Source organism: Fragaria vesca, linkage group LG6 (genome assembly GCF_000184155.1).
Source record: "Fragaria vesca subsp. vesca linkage group LG6, FraVesHawaii_1.0, whole genome shotgun sequence".
Taxonomy (NCBI): domain Eukaryota; kingdom Viridiplantae; phylum Streptophyta; class Magnoliopsida; order Rosales; family Rosaceae; genus Fragaria; species Fragaria vesca.
The window spans coordinates 36,957,781-36,974,974 of record NC_020496.1 but is presented as its reverse complement, the minus strand read 5'-3'; the positions used below and the strand labels follow the sequence as shown (position 1 = coordinate 36,974,974).

General features: G+C 38.2%; 3 protein-coding genes across 3 annotated transcripts; 1 reads left to right on the top strand and 2 right to left on the bottom strand.

The window, feature by feature from the left end:
- Positions 1 to 31: 31 nt before the first annotated feature.
- Positions 32 to 3,690, top strand: LOC101291740 (serine/threonine-protein kinase HT1-like). The gene is made up of 6 exons (XM_004304561.1): positions 32 to 615; positions 1,696 to 1,817; positions 2,141 to 2,337; positions 2,489 to 2,663; positions 3,019 to 3,153; positions 3,317 to 3,690. Exons 1-6 carry the CDS (start codon positions 297 to 299, stop codon positions 3,521 to 3,523), a joined length of 1,155 nt encoding a protein of 384 aa, XP_004304609.1. The 5' UTR covers positions 32 to 296; the 3' UTR covers positions 3,524 to 3,690.
- A 489-nt stretch (positions 3,691 to 4,179) lies between these two features.
- LOC101291448 (peptidyl-prolyl cis-trans isomerase CYP38, chloroplastic-like) lies at positions 4,180 to 8,067 on the bottom strand. The gene is made up of 7 exons (XM_004304560.1): positions 7,878 to 8,067; positions 7,139 to 7,417; positions 6,851 to 7,050; positions 6,078 to 6,313; positions 4,990 to 5,132; positions 4,691 to 4,762; positions 4,180 to 4,601 (listed from the first exon to the last, which is right to left on the bottom strand). Exons 1-7 carry the CDS (start codon positions 8,010 to 8,012, stop codon positions 4,374 to 4,376), a joined length of 1,293 nt encoding a protein of 430 aa, XP_004304608.1. The 5' UTR covers positions 8,013 to 8,067; the 3' UTR covers positions 4,180 to 4,373.
- A 2,438-nt stretch (positions 8,068 to 10,505) lies between these two features.
- LOC101292925 (bidirectional sugar transporter SWEET6b-like) lies at positions 10,506 to 12,001 on the bottom strand. The gene is made up of 6 exons (XM_004306293.1): positions 11,959 to 12,001; positions 11,773 to 11,809; positions 11,209 to 11,425; positions 10,938 to 11,117; positions 10,725 to 10,847; positions 10,506 to 10,637 (listed from the first exon to the last, which is right to left on the bottom strand). Exons 1-6 carry the CDS (start codon positions 11,999 to 12,001, stop codon positions 10,506 to 10,508), a joined length of 732 nt encoding a protein of 243 aa, XP_004306341.1.
- Between the last annotated feature and the right edge of the window lie 5,193 nt (positions 12,002 to 17,194).

Here is a 17,194-nt window from a genome sequence, read left to right as displayed (position 1 = left end):
GAGAGAGGAGAGAGTGAGGTGGATCAGAAACACACGTCGTCTTCAGGCAAAATCCATGTGCCCACATGGAAGATAGTGAGAGAACCAGAGCAGAGCAGTTGTAGACTCGTAGTAGTATTTCTACTACTTCTTCATCTAGTCTCGGTGACACCATTAATAGACAGAAGCACGACACAAGTATACAGACACACTTCTCTCTAGTCTCCACAGAACACACATAAAACAAACCAAAACAGAAACCCTTTCAAGTATAAGGGTCTGTCTCTGTGTTTGGATATCAATAGCCTGAAACAAAAATGAAGGAGAAGAACGACACCGGCGGCGGAGGAGGCGGAGGTGCGTATGTGAGGGCGGACCAGATAGATCTGAAGAGCTTGGACGAGCAGCTGCAGAAGCATCTGGGCAGGGCTTGGACTATGGAGAAGAACAAGAACAGAGAAGAGCAAGAACAGGAACAAGAACGGGAAACAGAAGCAGCTAGGAGGGTGACGGTGGGGCCCACCAGGAGGCAGGAGTGGGAGATTGATCCTTCCAAGCTCACCGTCAAGGGAGCTATAGCCAGAGGCACTTTCGGCACCGTCCACCGCGGCATTTACGACGGCTTAGACGTCGCCGGTAAAGTTGATTAGTTTGAGTAGTTTCCACTCTTTTCATTATTTCTGGAGTGTAAAGCATGAACTTTGTTGGCACCCATTTTCGATCTTTCTTGCGAAAGCTATGTGGTTTTGATGATGAATGGTTTGCATGCATATATCAGCCTTTGTTTTCTAGAGGTGTCATTTGTGATGAAGTTTCAAGCTTTTAGCAATTTCTTTGATGGAGTCTTTGAGATTGAAATTTCTTGTTTTGTCTAATAGCTGTTTTTGAAGCATTTTTCTCTAGAGGAATTAGAGTTTATTGTCTTTTGGGGTGGTAAATGACTTATAAGTCCTCTTGAATTGGAGTCTTTCTTGATCCAACAAAGGCTATTATTTGGTAATCATATAAGCTTCAAGGTTGGTTGGTGAAGGGTTGGACTGCATTTAGTAGTGCTTGTTAGTTATGTTCTCTGTTCTTTGATGTGGGAAGTGTTGAACACTTGCAAAGATTGTGTCTTTCTTCCTTCTTCTTCTGCATATATCTGACTTTAATTGTCTAGAACTAAAAGGGAAAATGTTCTTTTGTGCTTTTCTCACTCATCATAGAGTGGCTGGCTTGTGATAGACCCTTTGCCTCACCAGGTCCGTGATTCACGGACTGGGAACACTGGGCAGTTGGTTGTATTAATTGCACTTTGTCTATTTGTTATAGATGTGCACTTGGTATACACCAGTCTGTGGAGACAAAAAGTTGGAGACTTGAAACCAGTTGCATAAAAGATTTTGGCTTACCGCAGTGTCTATTTACTTAACCGTCGAATAAATTGTCATCTTAATAACTCAGAAAACTGTTGTTTCAAGTGATTATACCCAAAACACCAGTTAATAGTCCAGGTCTGCTGGGAAAGCTATATTATAACTATGTTTGCATGAATGGTTGATGTTTTATATGGTAACTGTCACATCAGCTTCAGCGTTATGCACCATTTTTTATTTATTGATTGTTGAAATGCGGTTGTTTTAGAAATTGAGAGCTGTTCTTTTGGTGGGTTCATAAGTAGGCCTGTATCATAGAACTATATGTTTTAACTGGAAGTTTATTTCTTTCAAATCTCAGTTAAACTTCTGGATTGGGGAGAAGAGGGCCATAGATCTGATGCTGAAATAGCTTCTCTAAGAGCAGCTTTTACTCAAGAAGTTGCTGTCTGGCATAAGCTTGATCATCCTAATGTAACCAAGGTAATGTTTCCATGTCTTCACTCTCAAACAATGCAAGCTTTAATGCTGCACTCAGTTGAAAAGTCATAATCGGGAAACTTTCATAAAGTTATTGTTGTTCACACTTAGTTAGGCCTCAGTATGATGAAATTTTATTTTCCTGTTGTCGTTCTCCATAATATTAGATGGCTAAAGATGTGTTGAAACAAGATGAAATTTAAATGTGGATCTTAGTTCTCAAAATGGGTCCAGCACCTACAAACTTGCGGGGGGTTGATTCTTATAATACGAATTGGGATGCTTATGCTGACATTGCTAGTGAATTCATGCCCAATTATTTGCAGTTTATAGGAGCGACAATGGGAACATCAGAGCTCAACATACAAACAGACAATGGCCAGGTTGGCATGCCAAGTAATGTTTGTTGTGTTGTTGTCGAGTATTGTCCTGGTGGTGCACTGAAATCTTACCTCATAAAGAACCGCAGAAAGAAGTTGGCTTTCAAAGTAGTTGTCCAACTGGCACTAGATCTTGCACGAGGGTTATATTCGCAGACTCTATCTATATATTATATGTTTCCTTCTCTGGACTTTGGGTTTAGTTAGAATCTTCCATTTATCGGCTGCTGTATATCAGTTACTGATTTGCTATTATATTATTAACTCATTCGGCCATTCTTTCTATTTCTGCAGTTTAGGCTATCTTCATTCACAGAAGATTGTTCACAGAGATGTTAAAACAGAAAACATGCTTCTGGACAAGACACGTACTGTGAAAATAGCTGACTTTGGGGTTGCTCGTGTGGAGGCCTCAAATCCTAATGACATGACAGGCGAGACTGGAACCCTTGGTTACATGGCTCCTGAGGTATGTTACTTAGATCAACTTTATTATGAAATTTTCCATGAACCTCAGCACTCTATCATGCATCTCATGTATACATGCTAGATTGTGTGGGGAGTTTGCCCCTCTCATATTTATGGGTATAGCATGTAACCAGGCACTTGAAAATTCGCTTGCTGCATTTTTTGTTTCATCTCTCATGATTCATGGCTCTTCATTCCAAAACTCATAGTTGCTCGATTCAGATTTCAGTGCTTCACATTCATTTATTGATCAATAAGCTCCTTTGCAGATAATATGTTACATTCAAAAAATAGTTTCCTTCAAATCCTCAACACTTCTGTTTCTGATTTGTTGTCATTGACTTGGGTTGGGGCAGGTTCTCAATGGCAACCCATATAATAGGAAATGCGATGTGTACAGTTTTGGCATATGCTTGTGGGAAATATACTGCTGCGACATGCCGTATCCTGATCTTAGTTTCTCGGAGGTGACATCAGCTGTTGTCCGCCAGGTAGATATTTTATACTAGTTGAGATTTAACTGATGCATGAAAACTTTGAACACCTTTTTGAATGATTATCAACTCGTAGCCACTTATAGTAACATCGTTCTAATGAGTCATTATTATAAGTCCAAAGCTAAAATAGATCTCACACTTCTATATGGAACTACAGAATCTGAGGCCCGAGATACCTCGTTGTTGCCCAAGCGCTCTTGCGAATGTTATGAAGCGATGTTGGGATGCTAACCCTGACAAGCGGCCCGAGATGGATGAGGTGGTAGTAATGTTGGAGGCAGTCGACACAACTAAAGGTGGAGGTATGCTCCCTCATGATCATCCTCAGGGTTGTCTCTGCTTCCGCAGGTACCGAGGACCCTGAAAGATCTTCTCCTTCATTGTGGTGCAAGAGAGGTTATGGGGCGTGGAATTATTCTGCAAATTATTGAATTGGATAGATCTGAGTATTAAGAAGAGTCAAGTGAATACAAATTGTGGAGGCTGTAGGCTAAGAGGAGCTCTGCACTATCTGTTGCTTTGTTGGACTATAGATTTGTAAAGCTTTTCTTTCTTTTTGTTAAGTTAATCTCCTGTCTATCAATCTATGGAAATGCATGTAATTTCACAAGATGTTTACTTAAGAGTAAATTGACCATTTAGCGGAGCTTCCATACATGAATTAATAGGATCACGAGGATGTTCTTCTGATTATGACTAACAGACTAAGAGCTTTACATGTCTGGCTCTCGCACAATGCACTAATCCATCCCTTTGATCGGCAAATGGTTTCAAACTTTCAATTTCAGTGGATCTCTACGTCTCTATTCTGTCATTAAAAATGAACTTTGAACCAGAGGCTAACAAATACATGAATCAATTGCATTGAAGGTTGGTTCCATATGCGAGATCCGTTTTGGTAGTGCAATATATGTAACCACAACATCTGGAAATCAATAAAGAAAATTATTTCTGCTTGTATCGAAAAAAATAAAAATCTGCTGATGAAATGTTTTTTGTAATGATACAAATCGTAAAAAGCTGTTACATATAGGCATAACCTGGACATGATTTCCGTCAATGAAAATGGTACAATTCTCTAGAGATGATGGACTTATAAATGGTTGCCTTGTATTAACTTACACTAGCAAATGGAAGACATTAACAGAAGGAATCCTCGAAGAAATTTGTTGAAATGACCTTATGAGGGCACCTAAGTAGACGAAGGCTTTTGGCTAGCCAGCAATCTTGTAGCTTGGATTCACTAGATTTTCCAGGCCAGAAACAACTTGGATAGACTCAATAACATCACCAACCTTGAGATCTGCCAAAAAGTCCTCATTTTCTGTAATATAGCCGAACACTGCATATCGACCATCCAATATATTGGCATTACTGGGAGTTAACTCACTTTCCTTTAGTAACCAAAATACCTGGCTTGAAGCAGAATTGTTCTCAAATTCCTGTCAACAAAAATAATGAGCTACTCTAGGTTAGCAATCAAATCAATCCGAGAAAAGATATACACTCGAAGAAGAGAAATGGTTCTTACATCTCTGGCCATTGCCATTGTTCCAAATGCATTAAATGGAAGCTTTGTCTGAGCCTTGTATAGCCCGAGTTCCTGGCAAAATATATCAATGTCAAAACCACTGAGATCATTTCCAGATATACTGCTTGATAAAGATCAGTCACACAGACAATTAGGGTTGATGTCTTCTACTTTGACTTTTTATATTGGGTTTGGTTCTTATTGTTTCCAGCTTTCATCCATAACACATATGCAATCAATCAACATAAACACACATACACAAAGGGAGAGAGGGAGTGACTAGAGAGGAGGAATCTTACTTCCAAAGTTGCTCCGTAAAAGGGTGCTTTCTCTCCATCCACAGAGATTTCTAAGGGTATGGTCCTGATTTTCTCAGTGCTTGGGTCAATGAAACCCTCTGCAGGTCCTTCAGGATCACCAGTTTGAACGACAAATCCGTCCGCTGCAATCAAGACGATGAAAATCTATAAGATAAGCCAGCAAGTACCAAGGAAAGACACTTAAACTAATATTATATATATATATACACACACACACACAATGTTGATCAGGTGCGGACATCCGCACCAAAGTTTTGCACCACTTCCCGATCGAATTTCCTCAAACTTCCCGATCGAATTTTTGCACCACTTCCCGATCGAATTTCCTCAAACTTCCTTCTAGACATATCTAGATCATCTTGTGTAGATCATCTCTACAAAATTTCAGCCAATTTGGTGATCGTTAAGGCCCTCAAAATCGAAAAACAAATCGACGGCCTGTATTCTGTCCGGTTCAGGTATATAACAGAAAAACGCAAGTTTGAGGGCCTTAACGATCACCAAATTGGCTGAAATTTTGCAAAGATGATCTAGATATGTCTAGAAGGAAGTTTGAGGAAATTCAATCGGGAAGTGGTGCAAAAAATGGAAATCCGCACCAAAAATTTTGGTGCGGACGTCCGCACCTGATCAGCTGTGTGTATATATATATATACACAAAAACGATAGAAAGCGCGTGCACAGTCCTTAAAGTGCGCACGGAGCTCCGTTCGCCACCGTCCGGCGCCAACGACGGCGCGCCTCCCCCCAGAAGACTCCAGCAGCGTCCCCGACCACTTTCCCTCCCCAGCGAGTCCGTTCTTTTCCAGTTTTCTAGTGAGATCACCCAAAACTTCAAATAAAGTTGATCTCGCCGGAAACTAGAATTCGGCGGACTCGCTGGGGAGGGAAAGTGCTCGGGGACGCTGCTGGAGTCCGCTGGGGTGGAGGCGTGCCGTCGTCGGCGCCAGACGGTGGCGAACGGAGGGACGTGCGCACTTTAAGCCAGTGCAGACATGCGCTCCACATCCGGCCTGATATACGAAAAATATACACACACACACACACACTTGTGCTGTGAGATTTACCTCTTTGGATTTCCATGCCATCATAAAAGCGTCTTTCCACCAAGTCTACAAAGTTCCCAGAAGTTACAGGAGCATTGTAACCATCGAGGACGATACGAAAGACACAGTCAGTAAGGTTAGGATTATCCTTAACCTTGACCTTCATATCCACAGTTGCTCTCCCCTTCAATAGAGGCATGCTCTGGTATTCTTCGGGAATCTCATAAGGGAATCCGTCCACCATGTCCTCTTCAACACTGCAGAAATCCAATTCCCCAGGAAGAGCTCAGCTGCAGTCAATGACAAGGGTATATATGAGACTAGACATGTCACAACTACAATCTCATGTACTTAAACATCTCTGAGCTACTCTTCATCAGGGCATAGATGGTGCTTTTCCTAATAAATTACAATACCAGCTCCTAAGCCTGAGGGTCAGTAATCGTGCTATATCACTCCAAGTACTAAAAGTACTCATCACCAGTAATGTAACGCAAACATTTTGGAACTCAAGACTTCTATAAAGGAACTCTGAAATATGGACTTCTATTGACAGTGAAAATGCAGAATACCCTCTCAATGACATATATGGAAAGTGAGACGGTGAATTATGCTACAGCCCAAAAATCAATTACATGGACACATGCATAAAGTTTGCAAGTTCTTCTTTCCATATGAAATGAGCTTCTTTAGAGGTCACATACTTATCTCGCTCTAGCCTATTAGTTTCACCTAAAGAAATAAGACAGTAAACCTTCCCCAATGCATAAGAAATGCTTCTACCATGTACTCACCCTCCAACGTAGAGTAATAGTTCTTTCTGTTTCTTAGCAATCCCATCTCTATTTTTATCCTCCACAATCTGTTGGAGCTCATCCATTCCAACTTCCAACTTGCCAAGCAATTCAGCACCATGATCCTTCTTTGATTCAGCTAATCCAGACACAATTAAAGCCTTCCCCTGCTTCAGTGCTCGAGAGGCCTGCCTCAAATTCTACATACAAAGTAGAGTCTCGGTTACCATCTAATTCCTTCAACAAACCAAAAACAAACACAAAGAAAGATCAAGTTTGATGTATTACCCTCTCAGTTGAATCTAGTGCCTTGGCCCCAGCTATCTTGAGACTCTCTGTGATATCTTCAAGCGGCTTTTGCACCTCCCTGATAGCCTTGTTATTAATAGGCAGAGCATATCTCAACAACGCCCCAGGGTCCTTTATTGGAGGCCCTGATATCAGTACGGCAAGATCAGGCAGCACTGGGGTAGCTGCATATGATTCCAATGCAGGAACTCCTGTTATTAGCCCTACAGTCAAAGCTATCGAAATCGCACACTCCTTTATCGAAAATGAACTCCCTTTCTGCTGAAACAAGCAAACACTATCAATGTGTGTGTCTTAGCTACATACAACCATTGCACAACACACCCAACAGTAAAGACTAAAGACGAGTTCATGAATTCATCCATATAATCTACACATTTCTTCAATTTATTGCATTGAGCACAAATGATGAGAACACATCAAAATAAAGGGAAAGTTCAATGTGGGTCTTATCTCCAAGCAAATTTTGCACAAATTAGAACACACCCAAAATTACTAAACACTACAGTTCATGAACTGCTCTTCCAATTTAGTGAGCTAAACATTACATTTTACTATGAAGAAGTCCACACATTCTACAGATTCCTTAAATTCCCATACTTTGATTGAACAAAATGCAGAGCATAATGAAAATCAAAACCAAACTCAAGGGTATTCAAATGACATATACATTTCAATAGATTAGAACTTGAAGAAGATCAGAACCCAAAAACGTCACCTGTTTGTTGTTCTGAACCCGACATTGAATAGAAGCAGGGGAAGAATGGTTGCGGGAAACAGGGAAGCGAGTGCCAACGTTAAAGGGTATGTTGGATCCTAAGAATTTGGAGTGGCAGGAGATAATGGCTGCCATTTGAGGTGCTTACACTAGTGAAACAGAAGAGGTCTGTTTTTGTGTATAAGAGGATAAGGAAATGAATAGGATAGCACACAGATAAGGTGAAGATCAGTCAGTTGGGTTTGGTCACTTGTTTACTTGCTCTCTTTGGTTGGGATATGACAATAATATAATTTTAGTGGGAAGCTAATGGCAGCCTGGCACAATGGGTCATCATCAACCTCAGTCCTCATGATCTGGATAAGATGTTAGATTTTTGGTGAAACTCTTTTACTTGTTGAAACTCTTTTACTTGTTGATATTTTAAACATGATCCTCATTTACTTTTCGGAAATACACTGATCAAAACCAGTTCGACATAATTACATTGATACTATTATTTGCCAAGAACCATGTGTCGTGATACAGACCGCGTCTCTAGTGTAAAATTTTTATGGGTTGTGATAATTTCATATTGTATAATAACAATATAAGTATTGCGAACATGATGATCCACGATTAAACACATTTGTAAATACATCTTGGACTATTGTTTGTTGAGGACTACAATTGAGATTTACACTATAGAAGTATAAAAGTAGAGGTTGGAAAATTGTTAGGTGCATAATATAGTTGGATACTCGGATGATTACATAATGTGAACTAAAATGTCACTCATAGGCTTATTAGGCTAGGTAGAGGTTTATCATTGTCTGCATGAGGTACATGCATATATACTCTTGGCTTGATCTTAGATTGAGGGAAAATTTTAAAAATGGTATACGAAACTTTTCGTCACTAATAATTTTAGTTTATTAACTTTTTGAACAACACATTATTAATACACGAAATAATAAACCCGTCATCGTTTCCGTACACGTTGTTAACATCTTCGTCAAGTGATCCGTTATGTGCTTTACATGAATATTTGGTTCCAGCACAAATTCATTGTCTTGAGAAAGTCCAATGGCCTCACCCTCATCTTGAGATTCAACATTGAATGAGAAATTGACATTTAGGTTCACATTAGCATTGAGGTTGTCAGTATTGTCATGGACATTGTTCAAGTTCGAAGCTTGAAAGTTTGATTCTTGGGTTGGCACTAGGACTTCATTTGCGAGCTGTTGTTGATCAGGTACTTGCGGCTCAAAATTAGCTTCGTGCACAGGTGGCTCAACATTTTCAGTGATAATTTCTGAGGGTTCGATATCAACCTCTTTTGTTATTGCATATCGACAAAGGGGGCACACGCGATTCACCTCTAGCCATTGGGAAATGCAGTGTGCATGAAAAAGGTTTGCACAGGGCAAACGAATAACCAGCTGATCGGCACTTCCATCTGCGAAGTCATCCATACAAATAACACATGTTGGATAAAGTTTGATAGTAGCTTCTTCCAAACTACCAAGTCTCACTTTCTCCAAGCTAAATGCAGGAATAAACTTTCCCCTATGAGTTTGAAAGGATTCCCATGTAACCATATCATGGATATCATGATAATCAGCCTCACTCAATCCATAGGTTTCCTCAATGCCCAACTCGTGAACAAACTCAAATTGTTTTGAAATGGGATGTTCCCTTGTAAGTCTATCGATGGTGTCCTGATCATCAAAACTTCCCAATAAGCGCACAGTCACATCAGCTACCAAAACAAAGACGCGACGCATGGGGATGGCCACTTCAACCACTTGAAACAGTTTCTCCAGGATAGTTGGCTGCTCCTCTTGTGGCATTCCCATTCTCGAAAGGTGCCTGCCCAAAATCTCTGCATATCCATTTCTGTGGTTGATACCAGTGATCAGGATTGAAGTTCTTCTTGTTGCAGCTATCAAACTCTCATAAGTAATGTCTGTTGGATCATCATGCCAACTGTGGATCTCCTTGATCAGAAAAAAGTTGATCGGAAGAAACTGCGGTCCAAGTGCAAATGCTTCTGTGGTATCTCTTTGGAACGCTCTACTGCAAAAATAATGCTTCTCAGTGGAGATTGACGGCATGGTTGAATCAAGTAGTAGCATTCGTAATGTAGATTTTGCAAGCTATATATAAGTTATAACCCTAAATCAACAAGGAGAAAAGTCTCTCTTCCACCAGGATTAGGAAAAGAGGAGACCATATATGATTCTCCATACTCCATAGATTTGACCCTGCATGTCATATATTAATGTAGTCTACGAACCAAATGTGTGTCACGAAACAACAAACACACTCTTATCTCTTTTCAGCAAGTCAGATTACTGGATCAATGATCCATGGATGATCATATATACATTCATGCAGGTCTAAGATTGTGGTAATACTAACGAGTGATAGAGACTTGTGAATGACTCAGTAGCAATTAATTGGAAAAATAATGAAGTGAACATCGCCAAAAAAAAGCTTCAAATTCTCAATATCAATATATGCATCTCAATTACTTGACTGCACAAAACCAATTCTATAATTACAAAAACCAGAAACTTGATCTCAAAAACATACAGAAACTAAAAAGGACAAAATTTTTGAAGCGATTGGATGGATAAGAGATAATTATACATTAGAGAGTTGCACTTCATTAGTAGCCTTGTTGGAATGGTCATCATCTTTTGGTGTAGTTTTGCGGTATTTTCCATAGACTATCAATTGAACTAGTCCAAAAAATGCACCAAGACCGTTGCTAATCTGCATTAGTAATTAGATACACATGCGTTAGTTAATAAGGTCAATCACCACATCATCAAAATTGATCACTAAGAGCGAAATAGTTACCAAGATGAAGTAGTCAATTTTCCCAATAAGAGCATATGCAGTCCAGCAACAACCATTCATGAAGTTGGCCAATAAGATATGGAATGGCATGTACTTCACACTCTTAGTTCTAATGACATCTCTCTGTTAAAAGTTAAAACCAAGTCATCAGTGAGCTAAATTGTGAGGTATTACACAATAACAAATATATTTACATTATAAAGTATGACATACCACAATGAACAGAGGAGAGCTATACATGATGACATTGAAGACATCACATATAATACCAATCACGACAGCCCGGTAAGGTCTATTCATTGCCATCTTATGCTCGGATATTGTCAACATAGTTATAACCAAAATAACGGCAAACAAAACAATTTCACCTACTAACAATAGGATAACCTTCACCTGCAAGAATAAAAGTGAAAGATTAAATATTTGAAAAATAAATAAACGCAACCTGGTTGTCAAATTGTGTAAATGAATGATGTATGCGTACCCGTCCATTTTTTGGAGCATAAAAAAAGAATATTCCAATATATATAAGCTCTATTACTAGCCCAGCTCCGTTAATGGTGACTACTAGAATGCTGTTTGGATTAACAAATGGCATTCCGTAATAGCACCAAAACAAACAGTTCAACACTGTTACAATGTAAATCTTTGGATCGAAAGATTCCACATCTTTCTTTTTACATATCTTGATGAACGTAGGGCTGCCAAAAAAAGAAGAATATTTTATCCGAAGCATTAGATGTGATGAAAACCAAATCTGATTCAACTGATAATCAACAATTGAGCAACCAAATCACAAGTCCAAATTTAACATATATTTTAACAAATAAGAGATCAAGCATAATCCTAATATATATCTCATGCCCTAAACGAGAAGCTTTGATACAATCTTACTACCCGAGTAAGAGATCAATCATATAAACCATAGGTAAGTGGAACATATGAAATCACCAATCATATAGGAAAACAAGTTAGACAATCACATAAGTTCATATGCTTTATATTCTTCAACATCAATAACGATTAAGTGCGATAGGGAGAGGCTTACATTGGGGAGAGGAACAGAAATGTAGATATGACGTTTCCTGCACACAAAAAATTTAAACAAACAAAATCAACAAACACCTTCAAGCCCTTATATTAATCTATTCTAGCTATTTTAACAGATCAAGAGAGTGTAAGAGAGAAACGAGAACTATGAGTTTAGAAGCAGAGAAGGGCATCAAGAACGTACCAATAATACCAACCACAAACCTAATAGCATTTGCGTTCACCATCTTTGTAAGAAGAATGTAAAAGAAAATATGATTGAAATAACAGGGATATGGAGAATGAAATTTTCAAGAAGTAAATGCTCATATATATATTGGGACTTATCAATGTCCAAATGGAATTTCAGTATCTGGGAGATTATCTCACTCTTTCAAATGATTAATTACTTGTTCTAGTAATAACGAGATTCTCATGTCTTTGGTGTGTATGAGGTTAATGGCGGATATATTAGATCAAGTATTTATCCTGGAGGCACTATCCACAATTACCTATTAATCTGGCATTTATCCTGGAGGCACTATCCATATTTACCTATTAATCAGGTCATACAAATCGACATATAATTACAAAGATTTTTTTGGTCAAAATAATTACAAAGATTAGACTTGGTGCATAATCTAGCCTTATGTTGGTATGAATAAACGTACAGATCGATATTATATTCATGGCACAATATCAAATTTGGGATTGGTTACCATTTAGCTAATCAATTTCTATATGAGCTGCAATACGCATCCATATATATCCATTCATGTCAAAAAAAAGAAAGAAGAAGGATAAAACCCTAGCTACGCAGTCCCCGTCAACTTCTAGAAATTGCAGACAGGTGCCTACAGATTAGAGTCTTTACCATCGACCTGCATTTTGTTATTTCTTCTGATAATGCAAGTCGTAGTACGTACTTCTGCAAATAAGCAGGTGTTGCATTTAACATATTAGTCGTCTGGAGAATTTAACAAGAATCAGGATCAGCTTAGTAATATGTTCTTGGCCTTGTTAAGTGATTTGATCAAAGAGGCTTTTCCCCATGCCTTGGCCTTGTTCATACACTTCCGAAATCAAGATATATATAGCATATCCTAGTGCTATCCCTTTCTGTATCTACGTCTACTATATAACTGTAAGCTTGTATGCAAGCAGACCAAGTAACCAACCACTTATATTATGCTCTCAGATCGATTTCCATTAGTTAATGCTCTCTGCCTATGTACAGTATAATTTTTGCTTTGACAGCTTTCTAGTCTATAGGAGTTGATGGCTGACACCGTGGAGATTCTCAATGTCGAGCAGGCTCCTTAATTTACTGTATGTTCGGAGTATATGATACACCGTATGTACGTTGTTGTCCATATATACTCGTCTTCTGGAGCTTCTCACGCTACGAGAGTTGCAGGTTATCATTGATCTCTTTAGTGCGATTGCTCTCATATGTAAATGATCTGTTATCCATATTCGATCAGTTCTTGGTAAAACTTAGATCGAGATTGGCACATAGCTAGCTATATATGTACACTTCACCATTGTAGCTATGTAACTCATTTCACTTTTTCACCATTATGAAATCGAGAATGGTCAAGAAGCAATTAAGGAGTACAAAACTAACTCTTCTACGCTTTGCAACAAAACAATTCTGTAAGGAAGTTGATGTATAGAGAAAAGATGAACAAAAAGATTAGCTGATTATGGATGATGTAGAAAAGATTACGGATCGCGAAGTACCGTGCAGAAAAGACTATGAAGCAAGTAGTTGATGCTGAAAGGATTATGGAGCAAGTTGATGTAGAAGAGGTTGCAGCAATTGTAGAGGTCCAAGAGTTCCCCCAGGATATAGAGATGGACTTAAGTTATACCTCATCTATTTTGATCCTTTTTGCTGTTATATGGTGTGTTCATATCAGTATGAGGTGCACAATACTGTAGGTTGTTTTTTGAAATTGATTACCTAATACTTGAGAGAAAACTTTAAGGAATGCTAGTAAAATATATAGTTGAAAATTTGAAATGGCCATGGTCGACGACCATTATCAACCATGCATTCACAAATCATAAGGTCGACAATGACACAAACATATCTCAAAAGCATTGTTCCTTCTCAGGTGCCTGGTGCCCTTCTCATTTATACGTAGCTTTCCGACTACTCTCTATCAATCCCCATTAATTAAGTTCACCAAGCTAACTTATTCACCAAATTCATTCTCCTCGATATCGATCCCCACTTTCTGTTAAAGCCAAGTAGCTAGCAGAAGGAGGTGGACGATTATTGGACCAACTTAAAGTCCAAATCTCCAATATATATCCATGATCGATTCTAGTGAAAAGATACCACGTACCACATTTATTTTAGTGTATTGCCTTACCAACGAAGCAAATTATACTACAAAAGCAAACCACCCAAAAACCCCCGTCCCAGGAAAGAAAGAAAGATAAAGAATATTGATACTTTTTTAACGTGTGGAAGTGAATCATTAACATATAGATAATTTTCTTTGATCGTATACGTACATATGTACGTATATAGCCAAGTCCATTACAGAAGGAGAAATGTAGTGATCGATAACGGGCTGTTTCGAATTCCTTGATTCCATTACGTGAAGAGAATAAAAGCTGATCAAATCGAACTTCCAAATGTTTCGTTCATATATAATTCGATGATTACGTTAATCGTTTCCCATGCATCTTATCTTTCTTGCATATATAAGAAAACTACTGCTGGTTCTTAGTTAAGACTTGTTATTATCTTCTGGGAAGAAGTGAATCACATTCCTTATCTGTGGGGGATCGAAGTGTTTTCTATAATCTCTTCTGTTTTGATTCCCTTTCTTCTTCTTATTCTTCTTCTTCTTCTTCTTATTCAAATGGGAGAGTACAGATATTCCCACATTGCAAGCCATTGGTAGACAACTGGCCAACACATGGAAAGTGGGCATTTCTCTAAGTCTCGATCTGATGAATAATCAATCTGTTTAATTTCTTAAAATCAATAGTACTTCAAACTGTTCGATTTTTCAATTAATATTGAAATTATATATGTTAATTAGATCGATCTGTAAACAGGATTAATGATATAAAATCGATGAAAGATGCCGCTGACACATGCACCTCCATCATTTTCTCAGTACACATCACATGCATGCCTTGATCGATCCAGATAATCTCAAGTCAATGTTGTTCAAAATAATGAACATTTCTTGCAATTTGATCAAATGACTAAACAAAATGCCCATGCATGAATATCTCTTATCATTCTGTTTATGTGCTAAAGATCACGTTTAACGTAGTAGAATTAAAGGCTTTAAATCATTAAATTATGCGTGTTTATGTAAATTAAATGATTTGTCACTTTAAACGACTTCTAAAGACATTAAAAATGTTTCGTAATTAAACACTAACTTAACGGAGAAATAACTAACCAAAAGTATGTATGTTTTCTAAAAAAATGTTGTTTTGTGCTTAGCTTTTTCTAGCTAGCTTCCTATTTCCTTTATCTTCCACTCGAAAATTAAAGGAAAGCTTTTGATTCTTCGGGTCCCATAACCGAAGTGCAGTTGCTAAAGGCCATGAAAACGATACCTGAGGAAGAGAAGAGTCGATCTAGGGTTTATATTCCCTGCAACTACGTATACATATCCTAATATATCTTACTTAATAGTATTCATCTTATTCTCAAGGGTTTACTTTGTTCTACATATATTTAAACGCATACAGAACAGTAGTCTTGTATCATTATACATTTATACGTTACAATCAATCAGAGAAAGGAAAAAGAAAAGAAGAGAATGGGGTACTGTGGCACCATGGAACTAATTCAAAACTTCTTAATCAAGTGCTTCATGAGTGCGTGGCACAAGCACTAAAATATGTATGGTGTGGTCACCTTGTATTGTATATGTTATATTTGTGTGAGTGTGACTGCGTCACTTAGAGACGAGAATAGTAGCTAAGCCATATTTATATAACTTTTTAGTAGTGTTTGAGATTACAAGTCATGTCTACATGAACCCCACCATTTTGAGTATAATCCATGCGACTCTATTCCACTCCACTCATCACCAAGATACCTTTGGTTTTCCTGGCCTCCCCTTCTGTTTCTTCGTTTTGGACATTATTGGTTACAGCCTTACAGCTACTTAGCACAACACTAAAGACTTTGTTTTGTTGATCTGCAACCACATCACTCTAAACAAAAACAAAAGGTTTTGATCAAACTTTTATTTGTATATATACTTAACAATAGCATACCCATTAGTTAAACAACTTTAAAACAACCACAAAAAAAAGAGAAGAAAACCCACTACTAACAGTCGATGGCTCAGAGCGAAGAATTCCGGCCAACCAGGAAGGCCATAGGTATAGGCTACGTGAGACTTTATCGTCGATCTCTCAACGGACCACCATTGATCTTATATATGTTAGTTCTTAGTTCTTACCCACAAACATTTCTTACGAAGAACTGAAGAAGACACAACCAAACCTAGTAGCTAAGCCCGACTCTTCCCTAGTTATATATGTCCACGTCCTTAGTTATATAATCACAACCAGCCGGTGAATGAGGTTAGAAACCAAACCTATCTCCTTCCTTTGTTAATGTACTAGAGACTTTCAACGATTTAATTACTTTGATCACATTCATGGTCGCAGATCAACTCGATCTCAGCTTTTCTAGCTTTTGAACCAGTATGGTTTTAGAGTTTCTGAATCATAAAACAATGCAAACTTCCAATAGAAAAACAAAGAAACAGTCCAAGAAATGAAAGGTAATATTGAGATGCTCCATGATGAGCAACTAGATATGCAAATGGGAGTTGCAGAGACGACATATATATATATATATATATATATATATATATCTCTGGCAGGATGAAAATCAATTTCAAGAAGAAAGAAACACAGATAGAGAGAATCAGAACCATTTATCACAGCGCAGCAATTCAGGTGATCTGGATCCGACAATTCCTCGATCACCAAGCATGGGCACATATTATACACTGCCTGGCAGCTAATCCTCATCTCCATCTCCCCCCATCTGAACACATGAACAATTGGCCCCTCTGTAAACCCTAAACAATTTCCATTTCACTAATTAAACTCTAATAATCTTTAGTGCTAATTAATTATTCTCTCCTCTATTTTCAATCAAACTTTTCTTTGTAGTTTTTTGTTAAGTGACAAAGCTGAAACAGACGTTTTGTCATCTAAAGATATAGAAATAGTTTTACAATCAAAATAATATTTGGCAATTGTTATCTACACCCGCAGTACGTGTACATCCAAACCCTAAGAGAAATTCTACTTGAATTACCTAACGGTCCCAAGAAAAGCTGTAGCTGATGTCGATTTCAGAGGATTGTTTGGTCATTTAAGACGCATGGCACCAATATAAATCGCGCTGGAGTCACCTCTCTCAACTTTAGCTGCAA